Source organism: Dipodomys ordii, unplaced genomic scaffold (genome assembly GCF_000151885.1).
Source record: "Dipodomys ordii isolate 6190 unplaced genomic scaffold, Dord_2.0 Scaffold20, whole genome shotgun sequence".
NCBI lineage: Eukaryota > Metazoa > Chordata > Mammalia > Rodentia > Heteromyidae > Dipodomys > Dipodomys ordii.
Genome location: NW_012267236.1, coordinates 10,049,050 through 10,064,760, shown reverse-complemented (window position 1 = coordinate 10,064,760; position 15,711 = coordinate 10,049,050). Strand labels below are relative to the sequence as shown.

General features: G+C 43.6%; 2 protein-coding genes across 2 annotated transcripts in view; one reads left to right on the top strand and one right to left on the bottom strand.

Moving 5' to 3' along the window:
* Ncoa1 (nuclear receptor coactivator 1) overlaps nt 1-3,549 on the top strand; it is a 155,777-nt gene extending 152,228 nt beyond the window's left edge. Inside the window, 1 exon segment of the mRNA XM_013013652.1 lies at nt 1,192-3,549. Coding sequence (XP_012869106.1) covers nt 1,192-1,362 — 171 coding nt within the window. The 3' untranslated portion in view covers nt 1,363-3,549.
* On the bottom strand, nt 1,367-15,656 carry Ptrhd1 (peptidyl-tRNA hydrolase domain containing 1). The gene is made up of 3 exons (XM_013013651.1): nt 15,437-15,656; nt 13,000-13,131; nt 1,367-3,307 (listed from the first exon to the last, which is right to left on the bottom strand). The coding sequence occupies exons 1-3, from the start codon at nt 15,644-15,646 to the stop codon at nt 3,254-3,256; spliced, it is 396 nt and encodes a 131-aa protein (XP_012869105.1). The 5' UTR covers nt 15,647-15,656; the 3' UTR covers nt 1,367-3,253.
* Nucleotides 15,657-15,711: the final 55 nt, after the last annotated feature.

Here is a 15,711-nt window from a genome sequence, read left to right as displayed (position 1 = left end):
GGGAACATGTAAGGCTTAGAAACAAAATCTGGGAAACTAGGGGAAAAGGAAGATACGGAAACTAACCTAACAAGAAATTTAGCTCATCAGTTTCCAAATGCTCAAGCCCAGAAGGTCTGCCTTACCTTAGAAGAAGCAGAGTAGGATCATAAATGGATTAAGGATCCATCATGGCTAAACTGGTATTGATAGGCAGAACATTTAACATTTGGCCAGTGAAAGTTGGCTAAATGCATTAGTGATGGATGATGAAAAATGTACTAAGCTAAAATACTTTGTGAGCCTGTTAAACATGAGGCACAAGTGTGATACACTTAGGTGCTCCTAGATACTTTACAAGGTGTTTCTGTTCCAGTACATCCAGAAATGTGATATCCCTACTCAGTTCTGTAGGCTACCTTTTAATAAGGCTGATTGGTATAAAGTCTTAACTTCTGGCTTTGTTTTCCTATTAGAATATGCTAGGACTGTGCAACTTGAGACAGTTTAAAAGAATGTTACTCCTGAAAGTAGTTAAAAGGGAAAATTCACACTGTCCTCAGCTCATAGATTTGCTGTTATTTTTACCTTGTGTTTAAGTAGATTATCTATGGGGAAAAAGTCAAATATAAAATTGTTTGGATATTTTATTGTAATTCTAAAGCCAATATGTGAAAGTATATAATAATATATTTAGATTCAACACAAACCTCATGGACATTAACCTCAGTGAGCTGAGGTCCTGTTCCTCAGTTGTGGTGGTTTTATTTTGAGTAATAGCCCTTGATTTCTCAGTGACATCATAAGACTTTTTTAAACCTACTAAAGTGGCCTGTGGAATGCTTTTAAACTGGTTTTCTGAATAGCATGTTGTTTTTTAAAACCCACCACAGGATTCCCAGACTCTGAAACTGGGTTTTTCCTAACCTCACCAGTGTTAGCAATGGTGCTCACGTTCGGTATTGATGGCAACCTGTAGGAGGCGTGACCATTCCAATTTTGATCTTATTTTAAAGTGTGAACTTTCCAGAACCCTGAGCAAAATGAGTGCAGCGATTTTCTTTTTGTAGGACAAGAAGACAGAAGAGTTCTTCTCTGTGGTGACTACAGACTAGAGGAATGCTCTAGTGAGTTTCCACTTCAAGTAGTACCCACTCATAAGCCGGGGGGGCAGACCCTTCTGTCTAAACACATCTTTTATTTGTGTTCCAGCAGGTGCAACAGGTTCAGGTGTTTGCTGACGTCCAGTGTACAGTGAATCTGGTAGGCGGGGACCCTTACCTGAACCAGCCTGGTCCACTGGGAGCTCAAAAACCCACATCAGGACCACAGACCCCCCAGGCCCCGCAGAAGAGCCTCCTTCAGCAGCTACTGACTGAATAACCACTTTTAAAGGAATGTGAAACTTAAAAAATAGACATACAGAGATATAAAAATATATTATATATTTTTCTGAGATTTTTGATATCTCAATCTGCAGCCATTCTTCAGGTCGTAGCATTTGGAGCAAAAAACAAAACAAAACAGTTCACTTTTGTTGGGAGATTGAGAGACGGTTTGTTTCTTTCTTTCTTTGTAAAGGCCTTGGATATTGGAAAAAATAACAAGGCAGACAGTTGGACAATCTATTTCTTGAGCCAAATTTAATTATTCTTATTTTTGTAATCAGTCATTGGCTTCTTATCTGGATGAAGGCTTTTGGAGAAGAACCAAAATGACAAGTTCTAAGGGGAAGACAAAGCTGTGCCTCGCTAGCTCAGTCCTGACCCCGCCCAGGAAGGAGGGCCTGTGTGACTTTGCTTGTGTCCGTCCACCAAGGCTGTCATGTTCCTCACAACCAACAGCCCTTCCCACCCCCACCCCTAGGCAGCTCGTGTGTACAATCAGCTTCTTCTAGCAACTCGTATCTGTTGGCTTCAAGAGAATACTTCACCTCCACAAATGTATCCCTTCTCCCCTTCTTAAAGATGGATTTAAACCAAGTTGCCTCCAGAAAGGAGGATGGCATACTCACAGAGGAATCCAAAAATATGGTTTGGGGAAAATGCAATAATTTTGATGAGATGATTGCAGGACACAAAATGAGTTCTGTCAATTATTGTAGATACAATTTTCTTATTAAATCTGGGGCTGGGGGAAGGCAGCCTGTTCTTTCTGCTTTTGTGTTAACCGCTGAAGTAGCTCAAGTTATTTAAAATAAAATAAAATTTATGCTCCAAGTAGCTTATTTTTCCCTTAAATCTCACTGTAAATATATTTGATTTCTTGTAGAAATTGATTTCCTTTTGTTTAATTTTATGCTTTTATGATCATACTCTTGATTTTTCTAAACTTGTGTGTGAAATATAACATTAATTGGATTGCAGTTACATTTGGCTAGTAATATTTTATTATTTTAGTAACTATGATGCCATGTGTGGATTTGCATTGGGGCTCAGAGCAAAGTGCCAGTGCCAGAAAGAGCTGCTACAGCTGAGCTGGTGCAGACTGCCCGGAGCATCTGGGATCACTGACCAGAGGTGCACAAGTCACTTGTACAGAGGGAAATTAGTGCTCAAAGAAAATCTGCTCTCTTTTTTTTGTAATTAGATTGACTTTGGGAAATTGAATTTCCATCAGTGCAAATAACAGTAGGTCTATCCTGCTCTGAGGCTCGTTGGCACCATGTTTTCCCTTTGTGTCTTTGTCACTCTGCCACATCCCATCTCATCCTGGCCTCTTGAGAAAGGAGCCAGTGAACTGACTCAATCTAAAAGTTCCACCACAGGCCAGGCAAACTTGAGGAAGTCATTGTGGAAAACAAAGGTGACCCCCATCGCTCTCCTTGATCTGCATCCCTGGGCCTGTGAACGATGACAGCGCTGATCTTCTGTACCAGCTACCTCTGTCTGCATGGCAGAGAAAAGGCCATAAGAACCAATGTGGATGAGGAGCATGGACTCAGACTTCAAGGAAGAAGCCATTTCCCCAGGTCCTTCTTTCTGCATCTTACCACCCCTACTATAGATAACTCCATCAAACAGCATCTATTCAGAAACTATGCCGAATTTCAAAATTGCTGGAAGGGCTCATGTGGGTAGCAACTATGAAACAGAAATAGGACACTCAGTTACAAACATTATCTCATTTTAGTTTTTCTGAAAATGCATCCCTGGTTTCATTCATTTCCAGCTTGAAAGCTCAGCCATACTATAGACCCTAACCAAACTGCTTTAGGAAGTCTTTTCCATTTTGTTTGTGATACTCGGATGTGCAGACTTCAGGAAGTTCACCTTCAACTCAGCATTCCAGATGAAGTTTCCTGACTCAGCGCTTTTTGCAGAAGGAACTAGAAAGCAAAGCAGTAAGGAAAAATTGGAGATGCTAAACATCCTCCCCCATCCCAACTGCACCTTAAAGTATGCATGTCACCTTCAAGGTTTTATAATTGCACTGTTTGTTTTATGTATGTACAGATTAAAATTATTGCTACATTTGAGGAAAATACAATTGCTTGCTTCTATGTAATCCTGTCATTCCACAGGAAATCCACTTTTCCAGCTACTGAATAGAATTTGTTTAACAACCTCATGGGTTGCCTCTTCATTTATAGGGGGAAAAAAATGAAGCCTACAGTGTGTAGGACTTGTCAAAGCCCAAAATGACTTAGAATGTACTTAAATGATAATAAAAGAGAAGATCCCTAAAACCATAAATCCTCAAAGTCACTCTAATATTGAACCAGCCCGGTGACATTTGAGGAGGTCAAAATGAAGTTGTGGTATGGGCTTTGAGGAAATGCTAACATAGTCATTTGTCTGGTGAGGAAACACTATGGCCCGCTGTCTGGGGCAGGGAGATCTGATCCAGGCAGCACTTGAGAACTACAAATAGCATGTCTTCTCCATCTTGCTTATAGTGTTCTGCTTACAGTTTTACTCCAGGGTGCTCCATCACCATGAGACAGTACTTTATAAAAATAAAATTTCTTCCAGCATGGGTAGCTCATGCCTGTAATCCTAGCTACTCAGGAGGCTGAGATCTGAGGATCATAGTTCAAAACCAGCCCGGGCAGGAAAGTCCGTGAGACTCTTATCTCCAATAAACCACTCAGAAAACTGGAAGTGGTACCATGGCTCAAGTGGTAGAACACTAGCCTTGAACTGAGCTGAGGGACAGCACTCAAGCCCAAAGTTCAAGCCCCATGACCAACAACAACAACAACAAAAAACACAAAAAACAATTTTCTTACCAGTGTATCTAAAATCTACCAATACTTAATTGTGCCAACTTAAGGAGGGTAAATTAGCTGGGCTCTAGTGACTCATACCTGTAATCTTAGCTCCTTAGGAGGCTGAGATCTTAGGATCATAGTTCAAAGCCAGCCCAGTCAGCAAAGTCTGTGAGACTCTTATCTCAAAGTACTCCAGAAAACCAGAAGTAGAGCTGTGGTTCTAGTGTTAGAAAGTTAGCCTTGAGCTTAAAAAGCTCAAGGACAGGGCTGGGAAAGTGGCTCAGTGGTAGAGTGCTTGCCTTTCATGCCTGAGGCCCTAAGTTGGATTTCTGTGTACCTTATAAGAGGAGAAAGCCGGAAGTGCCGCTGTGGCTCAAGTGGTAGAGCACTCACCTTGAGCTGAAGAGCTGAGGGACAGCGCCCAGGCCCAGAGTTCAGGCCCCAGGACTGACCAAAAAAAAAAAAGCTCAAGGACAGTGCCTGGTCCCTGAGTTCAAGTGCCAGGACCAGCACGCGGGGGGGGGGGGGGGGGGGGGGGGGGGGGGGGGGGGTGGAGGTAGTAGGGGGAAGCAGAGAATAATTTGAAACAATTGAGGGAAAGTAGGGAAACAGCTTTCTGTATGATTTGCCAAAGGTAGGTCCCATTCCCACAGGTGTTAGATTTATGTCTGCTATAATGGGAGATGCACTGACGTCCTTGCTGACACTAACAGCTCTTCCCCAAGAGCAGCTGTACCTGAATACAGTGACCAGGTCAGAGCATCTTGATCCTTGACCATCTCTGTGCCTTCACAGTTTTAATGATTTAATTAAGCCCATAAATTCTTTTTTATTGGACAGTACTACCAAAGGAAATATTCTCCATCCAGAACCCATTTTGCCAGCATTAAATTTTCTTTACCTGTCTGCGTGTCCACCAAACCCACAATGCTCTACCCTCATTCACTCACTTGACACACTTGTATTCTTTATCCAAAGCTCCTAGAAGCCTAATGGAACTTAAACTCATAGGATGGAAGGGGGTTAGTTACAGTGGACATTGGGTTAAAGGTGAAAAGGAGAGTTCTGAACTGCCTCATGGGCAAGACCTTGTCTGAAGAACAAAGAGATGGAGTTGAGGTAAGATTGGCAATGTGGTACAGAAGAGGAATTAAGGGCAGCCACATGTATGAAGGCCTGAAGGTAGTCAAGGACCCCAGAGAGCTGGGGTTTTAAATCGTTCACTAGTGTTCTGAGCACTCATAAACATGTCATTACATTTTGTCAGCTGGTGGGCTGGAAAGTAATGAAGTCAGCCTTTGGCTCCAGAAGGAACATGCATTCCTGGACTCTGGGCCCCAACGTCCTTTGGAAATTGATCCTGCTGATAGCTCAGGCTTTTCATAACTAGCCCTATCTAGCCAGGAGCCTGGGCTTCTGGTTCTTCAATGCAATAATCTGTAGCTGGGGATAAGACTAAGAAGATTTGTTCCAAAATAAGTTGTTGTTGTTGTTGTTGGTCGTGGGGCTTGAACTCTGCCTGGGCACTGTCCCTCAGCTCTTCAGCTCAAGGCTAGCGCTCTACCACTTGAGCTACGGTGCCACTTCCAAAATAAGCATTTTTAAAGTTAACATTCTCCTGATGTCAATTATATTTTAGCTAGTAATCATTTAGTAAGCTAGAATTTAAAGTCTGACCAAATCAAACAAAGAATCATGCATCTCCAAACCTGGATTTTAGTTTGTCATTCTACTTGCCCTTTAAAACTTTTTGTAAAGACTTATTAGAAAAAGGTATATGTGAAAATAGAACATTGTAAATCAGATTTGTGTGTGTGTGTGTGAGTGTCTCTGTGTCTGTGTGCACATGCACACTGGTACTGGGGTTTTAACCCAGGGCCTTGCAAGCTCTGGCTTGGTTTTCTTGCTGGTTTTCCACTGAGCCATGCCTCCATCCTAGCACTTTACTAGTTAATTAGATTTAGTCTTGAAGACTTGTATATCCAGGTTGACTTTGATCCTCAACCCTCCATGTCTCAGGATTACAGACCTAAGTCACTGGTTCCCAGTAACAATGAATATTTTAAGGTAACAATAGAGATAGTAACTGATACTATTTGCCAGACACTTTCAGCACTGTCAATATATCAAAGAGGAAAAATTTTTTAATCCTGTTCCTCAGGGAGCTTGCTTTCTAATGAAGGTTGATTGATGCCACGCAGGTAGTATATCAGATGGCAAGTGCTATGAAGTGGAGCCGTGGCTCAAGTGGTAGAGCATTAGCATTGAGCAAAAAGCTCAGAGCACCCAGGCCCTTGAGTTCAAGCCTTAGGACTGGCACAAAAACAGCAACAATATATTTCTGATGAGTGAAACCAATTAGGCCACAATTTTAGTGAAAGTATTTTCCTTGTATACTCACACTTTCTTGTGGAATAATGAAGATCAACCCTGTTTAGGCAATCTAGCATAATGAAGGTAACTTGTTTCTCTGGTTTGTCTGATTTCTCAAGAACTAAGGTTTGGAACATGGGGGTTTCACTTATTTACCCACAGCTAAAATCCAACGTAGGCCAGCATTCAAAACTTACACTTTAGAGCACTAGTCTTGAGTGAAAACTCAGTACCTAAACTCAGTACCTAGTTACTGTGTTCAAGCCCCAATACAAGCACACACACACACACATACTCAGAAAACCCTACTACATATGGATCTTAGATAAGGAAAAACTGGGGCCCTGAGCCTGACCTCAGAGGACACCTAAGACTTGGAAGGCAATCACAGCTGGTTCTCCACACTACCAGCTTTTCATCAGTAACAGTAGCTCACTGTCACAGACCCAGAAAGGAGGAAGGCAAGGAAAGGAGGAAGGCCTGCTGCTCCACCAAGCATCTGGGGGGGGAGGGGTTAATATGTTAATTAAACATTAAAACAAGTGAATTTCCACATACCCTTTAACAGCAGTCCTCCTGTGCATTCTGACAATCCACGAGAAGCAGTAACCTAGGCTTTGATCCTCACTTTGCAAGTTCAGAAACTCAATTCCATCAGCTCACCCAAAGATAATTGGACTCTAGGGCATTGAGTCACGCAATTCACAGTCACAGGAGACTGATTTCTAATCTGAAACATCAATTAGCCAATTTCAAACGGTAACTACAGATTTTCTACACTTGAACTACTCATAACCCTTTCCTAAATCACCCAGTAGTTACTATCTAGATGAGGAAAGACCACATTACGATCAAAGAGTAAAAAAACTGGACTGGCATAAGGCCTGGGCTTCTATCCCAGTCCTCCCACTGACTTATCGCAGGCAAATCAAAGCCTTTACAGCCAAATCTGTAAAATTTGAGACTACACTGTCCACATGGCAGAATATATGTAAGAACTTTTTTTTTTTTTTTATTTTTTGTCAGTCATGGGGCTTGAACTCTGGGTGCCTGTCCCTGTGCTCTTCAGCTCAAGGTGAGAGCTCTACCTTGAGCCACAGCGCCACTTCTGGTTTTCTAGTGGTTAATTGGAGATCAGAGTCTCACGGACTTTGCTGCCTCGGCTGGCTTTGAACTGTGATCCTCAGATCTCAGACTCCTGAGTAGCTAGGATTACAGATGTGAGCCATTGACGCCAGCCTGGAAGTACTTTAAACTGTTGTTCACATAAAAGAAACTTATCAGAGCCTAAGATTATTTTCAAGGATGTGTCCTCTATTCTTACAGCATACTCTGTGTGCTATTTGGGAAAGTAGCACTTTTTTTTTTTTTTTTTGGGGTCCGGTTGTGGGGCCTGAACTCTGGGCCTGGGCACTGTCCCTCAGCTCTTCAGCTCAAGGCTAGTGCTCTACCACTTGAGCCACAGCGCCACTTCTGGCTTTTTTCTTTTTGCTTATGTGGTGCTGAGGAATCGAACCCAGGGCCTCAGGCATGCAAGGCAAGCGCTCTACCACTGAGCCACTTTCCCAGCCCGGGAAAGTAGCACTTTTGTAGGCTACTACACCTGCAGAAATCCTGGGTCTCCCCTAGGACTTCTCCAGGGCAGCACTTTATACACTCTCAAAATAGGTTGATTGGTAGGGTGCTAGTAGCTCATAAGCCTAGCTACTCAGGAGACTGAGATATGAAAAACATGGTTGGAAGCCAGCCTGGATGTGGCTCAAGTAGAGCCCAGGCCTTAAGCAAAAGCCAAGTGAGAGCATGAGGCTTTGAGTTCAAGCCCCAGTACACACATACATGGGAAAAGGAGAGGGAAAAAATGCTGAAAACTGTAAGAAGAGAAGGGTCAAGTTACTTACAAAGAAAGTCAGAATAACAGACCTTTAAAAGAAACCCTTTAGGCCAGAAGAGCATAAAGTGATGAATTTCTAAACCTGAAACAACTGTCAGCCAAGGTTACACTATTCAGTAGTGTTAACCTTCAAAATTGAAGGGGAAATAGCTTCCATGGTAAGTATAAACTAACTCAGAAGTCAACATTCCTTCACGATAAAAGGCCCAAAGAAAGTAGAAACATAAGGTTCATACCTCAACATAATGAAAACTACATATGCCAAACCTTTAGTCAATATATAGTAAATATATAGTCAATATATAGTAAACTGAAAGCATTTTCTCTCAAGTCAGGAACAAGGCAATGATGTCCCTTCTGCCCACTCTTACTCAATACAGTGCTTGAAGTCTTAGCTAAAGTAATAAGGCAAGAAAAAGATATGCAAGTTACAAACAAGTCAAATTGTGCCTTTTTGCAGAAGATATGATCCTATCTTAAAAGACCCTAGAGAGTCTGTTAGAAAATCCTTAGATCTGATGAACACATTTTAGCACAGTAGCAGGACAGAAAATCAATGTACAGAAATAAGTAACAAAGAATGCTGAGGAAAGTAGAAAAAAATAGCACTTACAATAGTCGAAAAAACAAAACAAAAATCCCTAGGAATACATTTAAAGAGGTGGGAAAACCTTTACAATAAAAACTACAAAATGTTGGTAAAAGAACGTGAAGACGCTAGAAGATATACTCACTAGACACTATGTTGTAAATAAACTATACACATTGTGCACAGGGACAGGAGGGAAAAACAGAGGGAGAGACAGAAGGGGTGACATTGTCTAAGAAGAAATGTACTCATTACCTGACATAAAATGGTAACCCCTCTGTGTATCACCTTTATAATATCAATAAAAATACATTTAATTTAAAAAAAATTTAAAGGCCAGGTGCCAATGGCTCATGCCTATAAATCCTAGCTACTTAGGAGGCTGAGATCTGAGGATCACAGTTCAAAGCCAGCTAGGTACAAAGTCCATGAGACTCTTATCTCCATTTAGCCACTAGAAAACTGAAAGTGGTACTATAGCTCAAAGTGGTAGAGCACTCGCCTTGAGTAGAAAAAGCTCAGGGACAGTGCCCAGGTCCTGAGTTCAAGCCCCACAGCCAGCACAAAAACACAATAATAATAATCCCAAAATTCATATGGAAAACATCATAGCCAAAGCAATCCTTAAGATATCACAATATCTGATTTCAAGTTATTATACAGCCATAGTAACAAAAATAACAACAGTACTGGCACAAAAACATAGACTAATGGAAAATACAGAATTCAGAAATTTATCCACATGATCATAGCCAACTGAGGTCACAACAAACATGAAAAAACAGCACCAATAGCTCAGCTAAGATTGAGAGGACCAAAGTTCCAGTTTGGACAGGAAAGTCTTCAAGACTTTGTCTCAACAGAAGTTGGACATAGAGGCATGAGCCTTTCATCCCACTTATGACTCACAAAGCCTAGAATAGGCAGAGTGTAGTCTAGGTGTATACCTGGGTAGGAAGCGAAGCTTTATCAAACAATAAGCAGTGCAAGACCAGGTATTAGTGTTTATACCAACTGTTGTAAGGTAACTCGATCATGAGAAACAGAGAAGCCACATTTTGAGAGGTTGAATTGGGAGTCTTTATTAGAAAGCAGGTGTCTGCAGGCAGACTTCTGTCACAAAGACCTGCAACACCATGAATATACTTAGAAAACTGAACTATGAGAGCTGGAGAGGAAAGAGAACAGAAAAAGAATGCCAATAAACTAGGTCAAACTCCAATGGAAAGCTAAAGTGGGTGACCAAAGGAGAGCCAGGAAAAATGAGGCATGGTGTAAGAGTGTCTGAGCTGATCTGGGCCTAAATAGGGGCAGGGGCAGGGGGCAGGGTCACAGGAAGATGGAGAGTCTTACGAGGTTAAGGCACAGGACTGACAGGTCCAGTAACCTATCATCCAAATCCCCACCCCTGCCTTTAGGAATTCAAGCACACCCATCACCTGGGAGGGTGGGACTTCACCTTCCTCCACCATGAGGACAAGATGGTGCCAGTGAAACCCAATTCTCTGTCCACCACATGGCCAAGATGGCACTGGCTAGACCCAGCCTCCCCATTTCACTATAATAGTAGCTACCCAGGAGGCTAAAATCTAAGGATCAAGATTCAAAGCCAGCACAGGAAGAAATATCTGAAGGACTCCTATCTTCAAGACTATTAGTTCTTATTATCTATACCAAAAGTCAGAACTGGAGGCCTGAGTCAGACTGTGAAGCCCTGAGTTCAAGCCCTAATACAGGCATGCACACACACACACACCTCTGCACAGAAACAGGCTGGAGATGTGACTCCACACACACACACACACACACACACACACCTCTGCACAGAAACAGGCTGGAGATGTGACTACACACACACACACACACACACACACCTCTGCACAGAAACAGGCTGGAGATGTGACTACACACACACACACACACACACACACACACACACACACCTCTCTGCACAGAAACAGGCTGGAGACGTGACTCCACAGTAGACAGCTTGCCTAACAAGCTTGGAGTTCAGACCCAAGTATCACTCTCACTGCCCCCTCCCAAAATAAAAACTCATTTCAATCAGATCAAAGGCCTGTTTGCAAGACCTGAAATTCTGAAATTGCTAGAGGAAAACTTAAAGAAAACACTTCAAGATAGAGGCTTTGGCAATAGTTTCTGACTGGACTCCAAAAGCTAATAAGAAGTGACAAAGAGAATTGCATCAAATTAAAAGCTTCTGCACAGCTAAGAAAACAATTACAAGAGTAAAGGGACAGCCTACAGATGGGAGAAAATCATTGCCAGCTATTTAGAAGTAAAAAAAAAAAATAGCAAAAGAACAAATAACCCAATCAATTAAAAGGAATGAACCAAGCAGACAGTTCTCAAAAGAAGTACAAATGGCCAATAAATACATAAGAAAATGTTGAATATCTTCAGCCATAAGGAGAATATAAATCAAAGTTACATGGGATCTAATCTCATCCCAGTGAGAATGGCTATCATCAGGAAAACAAAAAACAAATGCTGGTGAGAATGTAGCAGGGAAAAAACCCTCATACACTGTAGGTGGGAATGGAAATTAGTGCAGCCACTATGGAAATCAGTGTGGAGGTTCCTAGGTAGCTTAAAATAGAACTACCATATGATCCAGCTATACAACTCCTGGATATATACCCAAAGGAATTAGTCATCATTCAATAGAGATATTGGCATACTGAAATAAGGAGACTGGGTCTAACCAGCATCGTCTTGGCCACATGGTGGATGATAAGGAATTGGGTTTAACTGGTATCACCTTGTCTTCGTGGTAAAGGCAGGGAAGTTTCATTGCCCCCCTGCCCAGGTGATGGGTGTGCCCAAATTTCAAGAGGTAGGGGTGGGGACTTGGGATGTTAGATTACTGGACCTGTCAGTCCTGTCCTTAAATTTATGAGATTCCTGTGACCCTGCCCCCTGCCCCTGCCCCTACTTAGGCCCAGACCAGCTCAGACACTATTATGCCATGCCTCATGTCTCCTGTCTCCGAGTTCTCCTCTGGTCACCATGATGTCCCACTTCACTCTCCATTGGAGTTGATCTGATTTGTTGGTATTGTTTTTCTGCTTTCTTTCCTCTCTAGCTCTCATGGCTCAGTTTTCTAACAGTGTTAAGTGTATTGGTGGGGCTGCAGGTCTACCTGAGTCTACAAGAGTCTTACCTGTTGACACCGACTTTCCAATAAAGACTCCCAATTCAACCTCTCAAAATATGGCTTCTCTGTATCTCATGACATGCGTATATATACATTTATACACACACACACACACACACAGAGAAATGTCGTCAGTTATAAAGAATAAAATCAAGCCAGATGTCAGTGGCTCACACCTGTAATCCTAGCTACTCAGGAGGCTGAGATCTGAGGATCATGGTTTGAAGCCAGCCCAGGCAGAAAAGTCCCTGTGAGACTCTTATCTCCAACTAACCACTCCAAAACCCAGAAGTGGTGTTGTGTCTCAAGTGGTAGAGCATGGCCTTGAGAAAAGAGCTCAGAGACAGCATTCAGGCCCTGAGTTCAAGCCTCACAATGGAAAAAAAAAAAAAAAGGATAAAATCATGTGTAGAAGGGAGAAGGGAAATAGGTGGAACTGGAGATTATCATGTTAAATGAGTTTTCTTGACCCTCATAATGGAATCAAACCAAATCTACTATTTAGGCAATCACCCTTAGATAATATTGCTGCTTACGTAACTTGAACTTATTATTAGTAATAATAATAGGAAATTCTTAATGATGATTTTAATACGAACACGTGTTTCGACTCTCAATAGACAGTTGTAATTGAAAGGCAAAAGCAAGTCAACATTAAAAGGAAACACATGGTGCTTTGGGATAGATGGTATTCTACTTTTAGACCCAGCTGATAATCACATATGCCAAAGTAGCAATCATCTAAACAATCGGAACTTCTTCAAATACTGGCTCACTTCTTCCTTGGGATATGGCCGGAGTGCTATGCAAGTGGCGATGTTCTCTGGCTGTTCAAGCCACAGCATATGGTCAATGTTCTTTTGTTGCAGGGTCTCAGCCAGCTCCTTCAGGGTGGTCTCATCTGGGGCCTAGGAGGTGTAGGACACAGCACACAGATTGGACAGCCGATGTAGGAAACAACAAAAGGCCATACAAAGATAGAGGCCTCTCAGAAACAGCTTTCCCACATGAAGTTTGATTCCCTGGTTTGCCATTCTCTCCACAGGGTCTTAGACATGTGGGTGGGGAGTGCTGGGAAGAAGGCAGAGAGGGAGAGGCTTAATAGTCTTGTTTATAGAACAGAGATTTTTCTCATCTCTCTTGAGATATTGTTGCATGTGTTGTCAGTAATTATGCTACCACCCCCTTTTTTTTGTCCGTTGTGGGGCGTGAACTCTGGGCCTAGGCGCTGTCCCTAAGCTCTTCAGCTCTACCACTTGAGCCACCTCCAATTTTCTTCTGGTGGTTAATTGGAGATAAAAGTCTTATGGCCTGGAAGTGGCGCCGTGGCCCAAGTGGTAGAGCGCTCGCCTTGAGCTGTAGAGCTGAGGGACAGCGCCCAAGCCCAGAGTTCAAGCCCCATGACCGACAAAAAAAAAAGTCTCACGGCCTTTCCTGCCTGGGCTGGCTTTGAACCGAGATCCTCAGATCTCAGCCTCCTGAGTAGCTAGCGTTAGCCACCAACGCCCAGCCTGTTTCCATACCTTTTGTAGTTCTCTTACAACAGGTTCCTGCAACAGCAATCCCTAATCCCTCTTCTAGTTCAGACAGTGAGAGCTGACTGCTGAAAAGACTTTTGCTGATTAACTGAAGATAGGAGTCATATGGACTTTTCCTTTTTTTGGGGGGGGGGGCAGTCGTGGGGCCTGAACTCTGGGCCTGGGCGCTGTCCCTCAGTTCTTCAGCTCAAGGCTAGCGCTCTACCACTTGAGCCACAGTGCCACTTCTGGCTTTTTTCTTATGTGGTGCTGAGAAATTGAACCCAGGGCCTCAGGCATGCAAGGCAAGCGCTCTACCACTGAGCCAACTTCCTAGCCCTTCATATGGGCTTTTCTGCCCAAGCTGGCATTGGAACAGGACCCACATATCTCAATCTCCTAAGTGGTTTGGATTACGATGTAAGCTATCACTTTTTTTTTTTTTTTGCCAACCCTGGGGCTTGAACTCAAGGCCTGGACACTGTCCCTGAGCTTCTTTTACTCACGGCTGGCACTCTACCACTTGGGCCACAGAGCCACTTCCAACCTTTTCTGTTTATATATATATAGTACTGAGGAATCAAATCCATTCTACCACTAAGTCACATTCTCAGCCCTATTCTCAGCCAAACGTGTGCACGTGTGTGTGTGTTTGCCAGTCCTGGGGATTGAACTCATATGGGCACTGTTTCTGAGCTTCTTAGCACTCTACCACTTTAGCCACTGCACCCCTTCCAGCCTTTTCTGTTTATGTGGAACGGAGGACTCGAACCCACTGCATCATGCATGCTAGGCAAGCACTCTACAACTAAGCCACATTTCCAGCCCCTCTCTTAAAAAAAAAAATGGCCCTATGAATATTTTTGTGCTTTTTCAGTGCATCTGATTATTTTCTTAAGAAATACGGGATTTCTAGCAGTAGAATCGACATAGTATAAGATCTGTCTGGCTATTTGCAAAAAGAAAGAAACTTACCATTATTTTAAGTGTACCAATTTACACCACTGGTACCTGGTATTTCTGATGCTACGCTTGATACTAGCATCTAAAATATTTTCAAATAGACCCAGGCACTGGTGACTCACACCTGTAATCGTAACTACTCAGGAAGCTGAGATCTGAGGATCACGGTTCGAAGTCAGCTTGGGCAGGAAAGTCTGAGACACTTATCTGCCTTGAGCACCAAAAAGCTGGAAGTGGAACTGTAGCGCAAGTGGTAGAAGGCCAACCTTAAGCAGAAAAGCTCTGGGATTGCGCCTGGGCCGTGAGTTCAAGCCCCGGGATCGGCACAAGAAAATTAAAACACTTAAAAATAACTGACGTCATGGCCAGGTAAATGAGCGTTTCCGTTGGCCTTGGGTTGCGTCTCGGCTCTTCTGGGCTGGTTTGCCGGGCTGACAGTCTCGCTAGAAAGGCTGGGCCAGGAACCCCCAGCTCAAGAGCACAGTGTGCTGGACGCCGACGCCACCGGCTGCCGGTGAGCCTGGCGGGATGCGTGCGCGCTTAGTAAACAGCCCGAGACGCGGCCCGGGGGAAGGGCTCCTGGGAAACAAAGCCCTAGCACTGCTGGCCGCAAGCATTAGAAGGCTTCTCTTCCTCTCCCCTCACCACTCCACAGCGAGGCCTTGGCCCCAGACCACGCCCACATCCGGGCCCAAGTCCCCAGCGTCCCGCCCCCTCCGCTCCGGGGCCTCACCTCGAGGACCACCTTGCGCATGCGCCCCAGCTCCCGGAGGTAGGCGGCGGTGTGCGGGTGGTCGCGGTGAAGATGTAAAGCTGCGGTCGCAGCGTGACAAGCTTGCGCTACCAACGCTCCCGCGGGCCAGGAGAACGGAGCCTTCGATAAATCTTTTCGTAACACCAAATACTGTACTAGGATCTGCAGCTCCGCCCCAGAGGACGCCATCTTCCCGACAGTCCGGATGGCTGCACTTGCCCCGGTGCATTCTGGGACCGGGGGGTGGGTCCTGG